The sequence below is a fragment of the Heliangelus exortis genome, chromosome 14, assembly GCF_036169615.1.
Source record: "Heliangelus exortis chromosome 14, bHelExo1.hap1, whole genome shotgun sequence".
NCBI classification, from domain to species: domain Eukaryota; kingdom Metazoa; phylum Chordata; class Aves; order Apodiformes; family Trochilidae; genus Heliangelus; species Heliangelus exortis.
The window spans coordinates 1,981,276-1,995,746 of NC_092435.1; the positions used below are offsets into that span (position 1 = coordinate 1,981,276).

Sequence of the window (14,471 nt, forward strand, 5' to 3'; positions counted from 1 at the left end):
CTTGATGCTGGTGTTACAAAGCAGTGGTCCTGAATCTGATTTCCCTTACCCTGGCACGTTAAGTCAGTGTGAAATAACATGGAATGAGGCTCAGGTTCTTCTCCAGAAGACACTGTGGGAAGGGCAGGTGATGTGCTTAATAAACTAACAGATTTTTAGTCAAGGTGCTCATCTGCTTTAACTTCCTGAAAACCAACAAGTCACTAAACTAAACTAAAACTAAATAACAAATGACCTGGTAAATGTGTACCTTTGCTGGCCATTCCTTTAGCAGGGCAATATGTGCTGGGTTAACCACAGACCCTCCAGGCAGCCCCAGTGGGGGGAGGTCGTACCCCAGTGTCACCAGAGACAAGGACACTGCTTCCAGAAGAGGGAGTAACCAGCTGGGTATCAAATGCCACTGAACAGAACTAATTAGATGCTCCTCAGGCCTGGTCTCATCACCATCACATTGGGGCAGCCTGGAGAATATAGTTCTGTCCTTGAACAAAGTTCTGTCCTGAATATAGACTGAATATTGTTCTGTCCCTCTGTGGACTCAAGAAGGGATCGATTCGTTTTAGTGTGGAAAAGAGTCAGATTTCAAAATGTCTGTATCCAGTCTCTGGGCATCCAAACAAGAGACCTGGTGATAGGAGACATCAGGGGGAAACCCACTTCTTAGCCTGTGGCAGGAGGAGGCTCACTGACAGCTCGCTCCAAGCCAGAGCCATCACTTCCTCTTGGCTGTGAAATATTTCATCTGAAAGTGTTTCCTTCACCCTATGGGTTCTCATTGCTGGTGCAGAGCTTCCCAGGCATATTGGATCCCCTGATTCTGTCCCAGTCATGATTTTGCAGCTTTTGTGCTTCCTGGGACAAATCCACCACCTCTCACTGCAGCTGTGTGGAGCCTGGGGCAGGACAGGGCTCATAAACAGAGCTTGGGGCTCCAGAAGTGTTGGGCTGGGGCATCAGGATGGCCTGGACATCCCTCTGGAAGAGGTCTGGAGGAGGCTCCCCTTGGCTAATCAGCTCCCAAACCATAGAGGGCATTAGAGATCTAAGGGCTGCACTTTCCTGACTTCACTCCACTTCTAGGTACAGCTGAGCACCTGGGTTCTACAAGGCTGATTGGCAAGCAGCTTCTCATTGCAGATAATTCCCTGCCAGCACATCCCAAATGCATAGGTGATTGCTCTTAAATTGATGGCTTGAAGCACAATAACAGCCTTTTTATTTAGTTTCTGCTTGATAGGCAGTGAATGCAGGTACAAAAAAAAAAAAAAAACAAAAAAACCCCAAACAAAAAAGAATGAAAAGCCAACCAACCAAAAAAACAAACAAAAAAAAGAACCCCAACCCCCCCCCCAAACAAACAAACAAAAAAACCCTAAACAAAACAACAGGAAAAAAAGGGTGCTGCAGAATTGCCTCTCTGTTCCATCACCGTGAGGGTGAATTTCCTTGAGATGGGGAGCTCAACAAAGCTCCTGGTGCTGCCCAAAGCTTGGGATCAGCACTACAGGGTGCTTGGGCATGGTCAGTTTTCCAGCAGCCCCTTCAAACGCTGGAAACACTTGGGGACTTCATTCTTGCATTGGATTAGATCTAGCAGGATGAATGAGAGCACTTGGCACTGAGGTTTCATCCAGGATGGCAAGGCAGGGGGAAGCTGGCACCCAGGCAGTAAGACTCAGCTCTTTTAGAAAGGAGAAAATGGAGCATTTTCCATGCAGCTTCATCACATCCAGCCACTCACAGTTCATATAGAATCCCCCAGCCAAAAGGGTGAATGCTGCCTGCCTGAAGCTGGATGAAAATGGAGAGTAGTAGTGGTGGAGGTTCTTTTTATGATTTTTTTTTTTTTTTTAACACTTGGATTGTCCTTTCAAACTTAAATCTTGAGCACATATTCATGCCATCCTACACAGACCAGCAGCCCCAATTTCAGGCAGCTGCACACCAGCAGCTGCAAACCACTGCTGAGCCCAGCAAAACACACAAGGTGTTGAGGGGCAGAAGGCAAACTCCTGTGTGAGAACCATAACCAGAAAGCAGCTGAGAACAGCTCCAAAGTTGGTTTCACAGATGAATATGTAATGTGACTGAAAAATTATCCTAGGGGTTGTTGCCCAAATTTGCAAAATATTTCTGGCCCAGGAAGGCCAACACGATTAGGTAAATGAGCATCTTTTCTTCTGCAATTCAGTTCCTGAGGTCTAACCAACTAACTCATCCCTTGTGCTGAGCTCTTTTCATAGATGTGCAGGTTCCCAAAAGAGAATGTGTCTCATTTTCAGAAGGCCAGTCTACATGCACACCTAAAAATATCATCAGGGACTTTTTTTGCAGCTCATATGACCACGAACTTCTGTTTAATGTTAGCTTCACATGTGGTTTGTGTGCTGAACACATTTACATGAGCTATAATCAAGTCCTTCCAACTGCATGGACCCAGTATGAGACGAAAAAAAACCCCAAACCCTGAAACTCCCCTTGCACATGTGCCTTTTTCAATCAAAGGGATAAAAGGATATCTAAATTTACTTTGAAATGCATCTGGTAAGCAAAATTCCTCTTTACTATGTGAAGCTAATGCTGTGGTTCTTTCCTTTTGGACCATGTAGGAGGGGTTAAAGGAGTCTCAGCCTTTTAGTGAAAAGATTTAGGCTGCACTGCCTGCTCCTTGACTCCACAAGAAGCTCCAGCCAGACTTCACAACCTCTGTGTCTTTTGTGCTGGCAACCAACCATCCCATGGTCTAGAGCTGCTTGTCATGGGCCAGACTCATTCCTGAGGGAGTCATGCAGTTAAATCATCTTAGCTGGCTGGAAAATTGTAGTGCTTCTGTCCCTCTCTCTTGAAGCTCTCACCAGCATCCTACTCCACTGCTTCAGCCCCACAGAACCAGGGAGGGACAGAGAGAGGGAAGCTGTCTTCTTGCCTGGGGAAGCAGGCACACCGTGCCTCATCTGACATTCTTGTGAAATTGTGTATGAAAATGCACATCCAGAAGTCCATCTTCTGTTACCATTGCCATGTTGAGGAGACACTTCTCCCTCCAGCCAGCATCTCAGCCTGCTGCTGTGGGAATCTCAAGTACAGGCTTCTTCTCTTCTTTTTTCTTCTTTCTTCCTTCTTCTTTCTTCTTTCTTCTTTCTTCTTTCTCCTTTCTCCTTTCTCCTTTCTCCTTTCTCCTTTCTCCTTTCCCCTTTCCCCTTTCCCCTTCCCCCTTTCCCCTTTCTCCTTTCCTTTCCTTTCCTTTCCTTTCCTTTCCTTTCCTTTCCTTTCCTTTCCTTTCCTTTCCTTTCCTTTCCTTTCCTTTCCTTTCCTTTCCTTTCCTTTCCTTTCCTTTCCTTTCCTTTCCTTTCCTTTCCTTTCCTTTCCTTTCCTTCTTTCTTTTCTTTTCTTCTTTATTTTTTTTTTTCCAGAGAGCTTTTTTCTGAGTTGTGCAGTGGCACTCCCAGTGCAGTACAATGCAGGTTTCTGTGGGGCCATTCATCATTCATAGCTGGGATCAGAGAACGCTTCACAGCCAATTACAAGTTTACACAAGCAGGGAATGACACGAGCTGCCTGTCTCAAGTCAAGCTTCCAGCTGCTTTCTGGGCAGACCCAGGGGGTGCCAAGGACTGGGGGAATGAGTGTCACATGCACCATCAGCCCTGCCTTTTCTCCCACAGATCCAGAAGTTGTCTCTCTGTGAGAAGCTCAGAGGGGATGTTTTCTGGCCCCTGGGATGCAAAATGTGCATTCTACCTACAAAGGGACCTCCAAATATCCCATTTTCTTCTGAAGTGACCTATTGCTAAGAGGTGTTCTAGCACCTGCTTTGCAGGTAACCATTCACATCAGTGGGATAAGGAACAATGGAAAAGCCAAAGCCTGGTCAGCTTTAAGCCATGGCATCAAAGTGATGCAGAGAAGCTGGAGGGCACCAGCAACTGGCCTTTTGTTTTAAGCAGGACATGACAAGAAATAGCCTCAAATCCACAGTAACATTTACCAGCCTCTCAAGTAACCCTCTGCAGCACCATCTGTGTTCTGGGCTCACATCCCCCCCTGTCACTGTCACTGTCACTGTCACGCAGGGAGGTGGTGGCTGCACTAAGGCATCCTGGCTGTGCATAGAGTTCTCCAGCCTGAGACAAAAAGGTTTTTTAGGACTGTAAGTGCGAGGGGCCGTGCAGCAACCTGCAGTGACAGCTGCTTTAGCTTGGGGACAGTGGCCTGAGATGGACTTTGTGTGGGGAGCCCAGCACTTTGTCCCTCCCCAGAGGGCAGCTCGACCTCCTCTGCACTGTGCTCAGCAGCACCGAGTGCTGGGCAGCCACATCAGAGGCTGCTGAGCATCTCCTGAGAGCTTTTTACATCTCTTTTGGGCTCGTACTCTCGGCGCTGGCACTCAGAGCTATTCCTGTGATGATGATATCAAACCTGGCATTTCTAGCTTTGTCATCCTGGGGAGCAAAACACCCATGCAGAGGGTCAGCATGCTGAATTGAACCACTTTAGTCACAGGGGAGCCTTGGGCAGCCTGTCAGCCAGCAACCAAAAAAATACTGCCTGGCACCCTTTGCTCCTGAGGTTGGGTTTGGGACAGAGAGGATTTAGGCTGCTGTTGTGCATCTGAGGCCCTTCAGGGATGGGGGAAACACTCTATTGATCCTGTAACCACACAGCTGGTATCAGCACTACATTATTTTCTAACTTGGAGTCATTTTAAGTCACCACGACGACACAAACACATTGATTAAAAATTAAAACCAACGACAGCTCGCCCACAAACAGTACTTACTGTACCATACTTATTGTATCCTGGGAGGGGAGCAAGAAAATAGCAGAAGACAGAATAATTTATAATGATAAAATGGGTTACATTTTCATAAAAATTTTATTTTCCTTTTTTTTTTTTTTTTAAATAGTTCAATGCACTGGCAGTATAATTAATCCCTCTATGAGAGACACAAATGTACCAGTTCAACCAATATTATTTATACAGAGACATTGTGTTTAAAAACAACAAAAGTACATTTAAAATGTTTGTACACAAAGTATTACTGTTATTTCTTTTTTTTTTTTTTCTGAAGAAGGAACAAATGTAAACAAAATGCATAATTGTGCAACACGTTGGAAATACAAAGCAAAACAGGCAAGATACAATTTTATACATATAAAGCAAAAGAAATCAAACTTTTATAACTATACAACATTTCAGTAATTGCTTGACATTTTAACAGTTACCTTGGTCTGTACAAAACATCTTAACTTATACTTAAAACTTTACAAGAATAACATGCTTGTTTGGAACAAAGACACCTTGTGGGATTGCAATGATTATTGATATGATATTTGCACAAATGAGGAAAAAAAAAAAAAGGCTATTCAATAGTAAATAAAAAGAATGTAAGATAAAGGGCCATTTCATAAACTGTAATCTACTTCCAATAGCTAATTAAGTTCTGTAATGCAGAAATTAAATCTGACTTTTGCTGGAAGACCATCAGGTCATAATGTTGCTCTGTTTCCAGGAACCAGAAGAAAGCATATATAAATTTTCCTGACATTTTTGTTACTTATACATGCACACTCACACACACACAAAAGAAAAAAGAGGAAAGAATAGAATTTGCCACAACAGCCAGAAATGGGGGGCAAGAGAATGCACATGGTAAGCAAACAACTCCCAGCAGGGCTAGGTTTAAAAATCAAGAAACCCAGAAAGAGAAAACATCCACTGAGTTTTCCAGAATAACTTTTCCTGAACCTTAGTTGTGTTTTGCTTTTTTTTTTTTATTTTTATTTCTTTTCAGAAGGCAGGAGGCAACTTGAATTGAACTGAACCATTTTTAAAATACTCGTAGTACTACAGCCAAAGACAAAAAACAAGGCAAAGGAAAGCTCAAAAACAAAGCAAAAAAGAACCAGATCTTTTGACTTGTTTTTCATACTCTGTGATGTTATGTCCCAGACCTTCTGAATGTGGGTTTGAAAAAACAGCATTTAAGATTCAGCAGAAGATATGTAATCCAGAGATGTCAAAAATACAGATGGGAATAAATAATACACTATTTTATGGAATTACAAGGACTGTCAGCTTGGATAAAATATACATAATTTTTAAGTGTCCTCAAATGATACATATGGCTAAAATTAAACTTCTGATTGCAACAACCTCACAGACTTGGTGCCTGATTCTGCAATCTGTGTGCTGAGCACTGATTTACAGAGTTATTCCTGGGGATTTCAGTGAAGCAACCTGCAGACCAGGATGCTCAGGCAAAGAAAAGCAGAATTGGGCCTAGATAAATATTTGCCATGACTTTCAAATGTACAAAACCCATTTGGCTTAGGAAAACCACTTTAGCCTGATGCAATGTCTTTGAACTATAGGAACAGATTCCATCTCTAGACTGAGAGCATTTATGACACATTTGAATTTATTTGCCATTTTTCTATGCAAGCTAATGCTGATGCCAGTAAATATTTAAACTCAGAGGTAATGAAACTGCAACAGGCCTTTTAGTTAAAACCAAAACATACACAGGCGTAGATAGCAGGCAGAAATTACCCTCCAGTTCTTTTAGCAGGGATTATCTGGTGCTGAATCAGAACAGTTCAATACATAATCAGCTTCAGCCTGTATTTATAAAGCTGCACGAGGACACACGGCACAGTATGAAAAGGGAGAGGACTAGTTTTTCAGCTGGTGTAAATCAGCACTGACATCTACAAAGCTACTCAGAGGCACATCAGCTGAAGCTTTGGCCCCCAGTCATTAGAAACACACACCCATCATTCACTTCACGTGTAAAAATCTCAGCTGTGGAAGTGCAGAGTGAAAGCATAATTGACATCAGATAAAAAGCTGCTCTGTTAGTCAAGTTTCTGATAGTGCTTTTCCAGACTGTGTGGTCTAAAGCAGTTTTATGATGTGCTCTATACTGCATAGCTTTGCAAAGTACAATATCTCCTTACAGGCAAGGACTATAGTACATTAACCATTTCATTGGCATCATCAGTAAAAAAGGCAGGATGCTAAAAGCTTTGGAAATTTATCTGCATAGAGATATATTGGCAAAAATTAGTCTGGGCTTAAGGGTTTGCTCCACAGTGGGTGCATATTGCATTAACTCCACTGAAATCAGTACTATTATACCAGTTTACACCAGTTGAGGAACTCGTACTCTACCACTGTCATATATAAAGCACATGTGGTGTTATCCACTATTCAGTTCATTCATAAATTCATGGGTAAATTACTCCTGCCAGTGGGTCAAAGCTTCTTCACATCCATAACTCCAAGTTATTTGTCACTGAAGTCAATGGTGGTTTCCCTGAGCAAGGGTTGAGTCAACATATGGTCTGGTTGAAGAGCAAGTCTGCTTGCAGTTATTCCAGTACTAGTCCAGAGACCTTGAACAAATTTCAGTGGGGTGGAGGCTCAGCCAGAAAAATATGAGTGTAATTCCATTGAATTCATCTGGTTCATGCGACTGAAATTCTGGCCCAGTAAACTTAACTCCTGTGATGCTATACCATTTTTATTAGCCAGATCCTCCTTTGATTATAAACAGTGCTCAGCAAGATCTGTAAGACTTGCCTGATTGCCATCTGACAGCAGAATTTGGTCCCATGAATTCCACAAATTGAGTCAAGTTACTTGGCATTTGCTTAGCTCAAAGTTTGGCCCATTGTCATTACTGTTGTCTGTTAATAGTGAGATTCAATTCAGAATGTGACTTTCCCTCTAAGAGAAAGAAAGAACTGTGTAGAAACTTGGGCTATCTCTACTTGAGGGATTTTTCAATGGAATTACAACAGGGTTATGCTCACACAGCTGTGAGTAACCTTATATCCAGCACAGAGAGCTTACAGAACTTGCACAGAGGGGAACTCAGTTAAAATCAAAGAAGAAAACAAGTCTCACGGCCTAATCATCCACTCACATGGCTTTTCCCACTGGTGTCAGTAAGACTCAGCTGGAGTCCTGAATGCACGAGTGGTCCTGTGGACACTACAGTTTAAATTGCAACTCTGCATACAGTGATTATTTGCCTTAGTTTTGTCATGTTACTGCAGGCACTGCTCCTGCCCATCCTCCTGCTGTTTCCAGATGCAGTGTGAGTAAAAACAAGCTCTCAAACACAAGTCCCACAGAGGACCAACACCTACAAGCAATGCAGAGCTCTGAGGCACCCAGGTGGAGGGGCTGGGGCCACTCAATCTTGTTGGCCACTGGCCCCCCACCATGTCTCCTGCACACCAACCCTGTGGCCAGGGCTATGTGGGGATTCCCACTGACCAGGGAACTGTAGCAGCCCAACCCCCTGAGCAGGCTGGTGGGCTCAGGGAGCTCTGTGTGGCTCCACAGCCTGGGGTAGGCAAGGTCAGGGATTCTCTGAGGGCTCTCTCCAAAGCACTGAGCACACACACGGCTGCTTGAGCTGCCCACTGGGTCCCTGGGCTTGCTCCTTGCTGAACTGGTAAGGGAGAAATGGTTTAACACTGTGGTGACTTCAGGGCAGTGACAAGCATTAACTCTCTGTGACATGTGGTGGCACCCTGAGGTGGATTAAGGAAACGGGTGGGGTGGTGCCATAATCAGGTTTTGGAGGATACCATGGGATTGGTGTTATTTTGCAGAACACGTCAATGGGAGTGACTCCCCCTTCCCAAGAAGCACTCACAGGTTACATTCCTAATCCCAGACCACACCAACTTATTCCAGTTCCTTTAAACCCCTCTCCACACCTTTAGAATTGCCTGATGATTACAGTGCCAATCAGCTGCTTGAGATGTTGCTATGTAACCTGCAAGTCTGGCCACAGCTTCACATTATTTCTGTTAAATGCCTTCTGATGTGGCCAGGGTTGGTCTCATCTGGCAGTTCCATGCAGTAACTTCTCTGCACCTGAATTTGCTCTCACTTCTGTACGTAGACCCTGGGATCCCCCTGGCTGTACACAAGGTCTGAACTCAGACTCTTCCGACTCCAACAGCTGCCACCATGGGTTTAAACTGGCACTGGATGATCAGAATCACTGATCTTGGAAGACAAAAGAAATAGAAAAAAACATCTTTCAAACAGCATGAGTAAAGTAAAGCTACAGAGTCCATCAGAAAGCTGTGGCTGAGCTGTAAAGGAGATGGCTACTCTGGATTCAGGCAGAAGCATCTTGTATTCAGGAGCAGGGAGGTTTCAATAGTGAAGCAGAACCTAACAGAGCTTTTAGCCTATACATACAGGCTATAAAATATCAAGTGGTATATTTAATATGTCACTAAATGTAGTAATTGATATATATATATAAAAATCTCTTTAGACATTAGAGAATCCTGTATGCACAGCTGTGGTCTGGTTATATCTTGGAAGCAAAGGAGTATCAAAGGAACTGAGCCTCTCATTAACAGCACTTGTTTTTCACCTGTATTTATAAAGTCAAGCTGGAAGATGTCATAAGGTCAGTGGACTGGTTTCACATCTTCATCCCCTCTGTCTCACTCCCAGTACACTCTGGAGACACTGCCAGAAGCAAAGGACTTTTGCAAGCACACGTGGGGCTGTGGGCCTGTCCTCATACAGCACATTGCTACACTTGCTTCAAAAAGACAAATTAATTTTCTTCATTGACCTGTGAAATATTTCGCCTTTCTTAAAATTTCCAGACACTGAAATGAGTTAACTTTCTGAAAAAAACATACATTGACAGCACATTCAGTTTTGACACTGACTTCAGAGACCACAGGACCAAGATGCCACAGCTGTGATTTTTCTGTCATACCTTCATGGCTTGCAAGGAGACAACAGATGCAACCAGGACTACATACAAACTGCAGAAGAGTGCTCCAGTAATTCTGCTACACTCAGCAGTGCTAAGAGTGTTTTTCTTTAAGGCTACTGCAGCTTTTTTCCTGTGCTATGAAGTAATGAGCATGGACTTTGTGTTGCAAAACCACATCCAAATCCATCCATATATCCACACACACTCACACACACATTCAATCCTGTGTGCAGTATTCTCCTGAACTTGAAGCAAAGCAGAATATTAATACCTAAGTCAGAATCCATTAACAGCCCCATTTTTTCAATCTTTTAAGCTGTACTCACAAATCTACCAGTTGAATTTAGACATAATTAAATATTGATAAAAATAAAGTGGAAACGTTTCTCCCAAAGTACCTAGAAACTTGTCAATTAATCCAAACTACCATAATGGAAAAATACAAAAGATATGAAATTAAACCACATAGAAATGAAGGTCCAGATTAAATTTCACAAATTTGTTTCTTTAGTAGGAATTAAGATCTCAATTTTATTCTTACAAAGCCCCACATGGAAATCAACAGACCTGTCTCTGTCTTTCAAAGGAGGTCACCTATGAATGAGGATATATGTTCATGGAGGGACTATTTAAATGACTGAAAGTTCAAAGAACATGTAGGAAAAAGTGAAATAAAGCTATAAGAAACTGGAAAGATTGCCACCAACACTATCAATACAAAGGCTCTAGGCTAAATCTGAATGACTACAAAAATAAAGTAAGATAAAATGAAATTACAAAAATAAAAGGCACAGATACTGTGCCAAACCTGGCTCTCCAGACTCGGTGTGAACTGCTGGTTTGCTAAGAGTGGGAAAGGCAATTTGTCCTTTGAAAGGAGCCAAAGGAATGCAGCTGAGATCAGTGACCAATGTCACAGGGGCAGGGGAACATGGCCCATGTGGGATACATCATCCCAGGCTTCCTCTTCCATCTCAGCTCTCAAGGACCATGGTTTCCCAGCAGGCATCACATGGCAAGAGATCCTCACTGCACTCTGAGCAGGATATTCTGCCTGCACCCTGTCAAATACTTCACTTAAGACTTGCTGCAGCTCTCGACATGGAGGTTAAGTGCTATGTAAATGCCTCTCTTGAGCACTTAGGACTTTGATGCCCTTAAATCTTGTACCCACAGAGCTGCCAAATGCTTGTGTTTAGCCCTTCACATGCTCCCTTCATTGCTCAACTATTGATACTGCTCCAAATCTCCTGAAGCATGGGACACAAATGACAGTCTTGTCAGCTCTGGCAATTTTGAATGAAGCTTGGTGTCCTTCTTAAATCCCAGCTGTGGAAATCAAGAGACTACATCACTGTCTCAGTTTATCACTATTAAACCAAACGTGGCATTTCTGGCCCTCAGAATGCTTGAAAAATGACAAAATGTGTCAAGAAATCAGTCTCCAAGCTCAATATCCAGAAGACCATACAGGAACAAAAAAGTTTTATTAAAAAAAAAAACAAACCCAAAACCACCAATGATTTGAAGCCAATCTTATAATTTCGGGGCTTAGTTCATGACTTCAGATGTAGAAAATGCCCAAGCAAACACATGCTGCTTCCCCACAGATTGCAACAAACAAACAACCTCATTTGATTAACTCTGGTGGAAGTAATATATTCAGGGGTAAAATGATTCTACAAAGATGACATGTTGGCATTTGAAATGAGATGAATATAGTGCCTATAAAAGTACAATAATCCTTAATAACTAACCCAAAAGAAGCATCATCCCCAGGGATAAGATGGTAATTTACTCTCCATATTTAATTTGTTTCTAAGCTGCTTTTGAAACAAGACTGCTAAATAGTAAGTTGGCTTGTGATCCCAGGCTTGACTGCTGGACTTATTATAATCATGCCATTGATTCAGCATATATTTCAAACTAATTCACAGAGTAGAAAATCAGGTGGGCTAATTCCTTAAGCTGTTTAAGTGAAGGATGGTGAAAATGGGGCAAATTTAGTGATAGGAGTCTGTTTACTGCAAGCAACGGGGGAAAGATAATATGCTGTCTTCATCAGGAGACTACAACTAACACTTTGAACTGTCTTCTGTCTGAGGATTGTATTTCAAGACTTATCTATCCTTCATAAATGCATAGAAGTCTAGGATTTCAGTCTTCATTAAAGGAACAAGTGACAAGGATGCACCTAATTAGACTAAATAGTTACCGAATCTCATCAGTGAGATCTTGCAAAAAGAATGGGAAATTCTGGCTGATGGCAAAACCACCCCAACGTGACTTCACCTCAAGTACTCTCCCTGTTCAAAAAAAATAAAGTATTTCAATGTTTTGTTTTCTTTTAAAAAACCCAAACACTATCTTTCATCTACATTTCTCAAGAGTTCTCAGTGTTCTAGTTTTATTCATCAGCTGCTGGGGCCAGAATCAGTGTGACAAACACTGTCAGATTCCTGTTTCAGCCACGTCACTGAAACCCTCAGAGAACTTAAAGGGGTGTTTGACCACTTCAGGAGCAAGAATGTGCAGATAATACAGGATGTGCATGTTCTGCAAATTTCCTCTGTAGACAGCCCTAAACTGGATGATCTCTACTGATGCACCTTGGCTACGTTTACAACACAGTCTTGTGGAACAAAATATTAGGAATTATTGAGTCTTAAGAAAAGGTAGTACTACAGGGAGCTAATATACAACAGCTACAGTAATATTTATCTTAAGTGTGCACTGGGCAGAGCCCTTTAACTGCTTGTATTGCAAACATCCAAGGCCTGCTCTAAAAATCGTAATGGTCTGAACCTTTTAAATGCAAATTTGTCCTATTTATCTAGTCACAACCCAGTGAGTAGAATCCAATAACTCACCAGATTAAAGGATAAACAGGATCATATAGCAGAAAGTAATTGCAATTAGCTAATATCTGGATGGCATTTAATACACATATTGTATTATTTCAATGAGATGAGACAGAATAGTATTTACATTGCTATGAGCATTTTCTGTTTATAGGAATGGAACTGACAGTTCAGTAAGGTATGCAGGCATTATATCAAGAATGAAATGAGACCATTTAAAGTCCTGTGAATTATTGATATAAATTCATTTTGTTTTGTTTCATGCACCAGCGCTTCTAGCAGTGGCACCAGAAGAGCAGTGCAGTTTATAACAGGAAAAAAAAAGAAGAGGAAAGAGCAAATGTGAAATGGTGTAATTTATTCACAATTGCTTTGAAATTCTATCTGAATTCTCTCATTATTATTCACGCATTAGAGGAATGGTCCAAAACATGACAGCATGGGGAAACAGATGCAGAGCTTGGAAAATAGGTAATCTGACTGAAGTATTCATGGCCATTATTAGACAAATGTTATATTGCTTTTGGGTAAATCTGGTGAGTTTATTTAATTTGACATTGTTTTCAAGATAGCAAGATAATACTGTTGGTTTCTAATGCTCCGAAATGAACAAAACAGGTGAAAATTGATGCCACATGGAATTATAATGTTTCAACAGTAGCTGGTTAGTTAAACTTCTGGAGAGTTTCATGAAGAATCTGCATACACTTATTACTGGACTTTTACATACAATATCAATGCTTACAGTGGTCCTGTTAAAATCTGCTTTCACTGAGTCACTATGCAAGGAGAGATTGTTCTATGAAGAAAAATCTTGGATGAGTATCTGAGACTAAGCAGTAAAGCTGAAAGAAAATTCACAGATATAGTATAGGAATGGTAGATGAGACTATGGAAGCTAATATTTTGAAATTGCCTAAACACTGCAATAAATTCTGCTGCCTACAGAAATTATTAAGCAAACAATAAACAGGAAGAATGGAATATCAAAACCTCATTGCATAGTGTGTCATCATTCTTTAATGAGGCATTCCTTCAACCTTTTACCTCTTAACACCTTTGGTGATCTTACATTATGTACCTGTAAGATATTCAATGTTCTCTTTGAGAGATCAGCCTACAGGAAGTATGAAATCTTAGGAACGTACTGTGTCAGGTAATGATGCCAGAATTAAGCATCAAGAAGCTTGGTTCAGGTTCAGAAGATGAATTTGAACGAATAGCTATAACTTCTACTAATTTATTTCAGAAGGGACTTCTCATATATACCCTCAAATATTTAAGACTCTTCGTACTATTTCTCAGGAATCCGTATCTTCTCAAAGTGCTTTTTTTTGTTTTCACTTGAAGGCAGCATGGACTTAAAACAATACTGCAGGGAATGTACCGTTCCATAAAGCACATAAGGATGGCAGGATCCAGGAGACACAAGGCATAGAAAATTGTCGAAAATGATTAGATGGTACAACACATACTGCTCTTGAGTCATAAGTTCCATTCATGGTCACTTCTACTTCCAATAGATTAGGATATTAAAAAAGGCAATAAAAATGAAGTTACATGAAGTTCCAGACATGAGTGGAGTTCCACCAGTGATCGTCTCTGCGCTGGTAGAGGTAGCAGAATGGGGATGTTATGGACAGGGCAGCAGCCACTACAACAAATGAGCCTCAACACGGAGCCAGTGGAGTCCTTGGCGAACGTAACGAACCAGATTGGTCATACTGCTGTGTTGTGTTAAGGGTCCCATCACTGAGTCCAGGTCTACAAAGAATTCTGAAACACACAAGAAACACGAGTCATTGTTTCGGGCAATGGTACGGATGTAGGAAATCATTTC

The 14,471-nt window shown here is 41.7% G+C and overlaps 1 protein-coding gene across 7 annotated transcripts in view; it reads right to left on the minus strand.

Annotated features, from left to right (window-relative positions):
* Positions 1 to 6,072: 6,072 nt before the first annotated feature.
* AFF2 (ALF transcription elongation factor 2) overlaps positions 6,073 to 14,471 on the minus strand; it is a 339,493-nt gene continuing 331,094 nt past the window's right edge. For all 7 annotated transcript variants that reach the window (XM_071758001.1, XM_071757997.1, XM_071758000.1 and 4 more), the window contains one exon: positions 6,073 to 14,407. In XM_071758001.1, the coding sequence (XP_071614102.1) occupies positions 14,286 to 14,407 (122 nt within the window). In that variant the 3' untranslated portion in view covers positions 6,073 to 14,285. The remainder of the gene's footprint in view (positions 14,408 to 14,471) is intronic.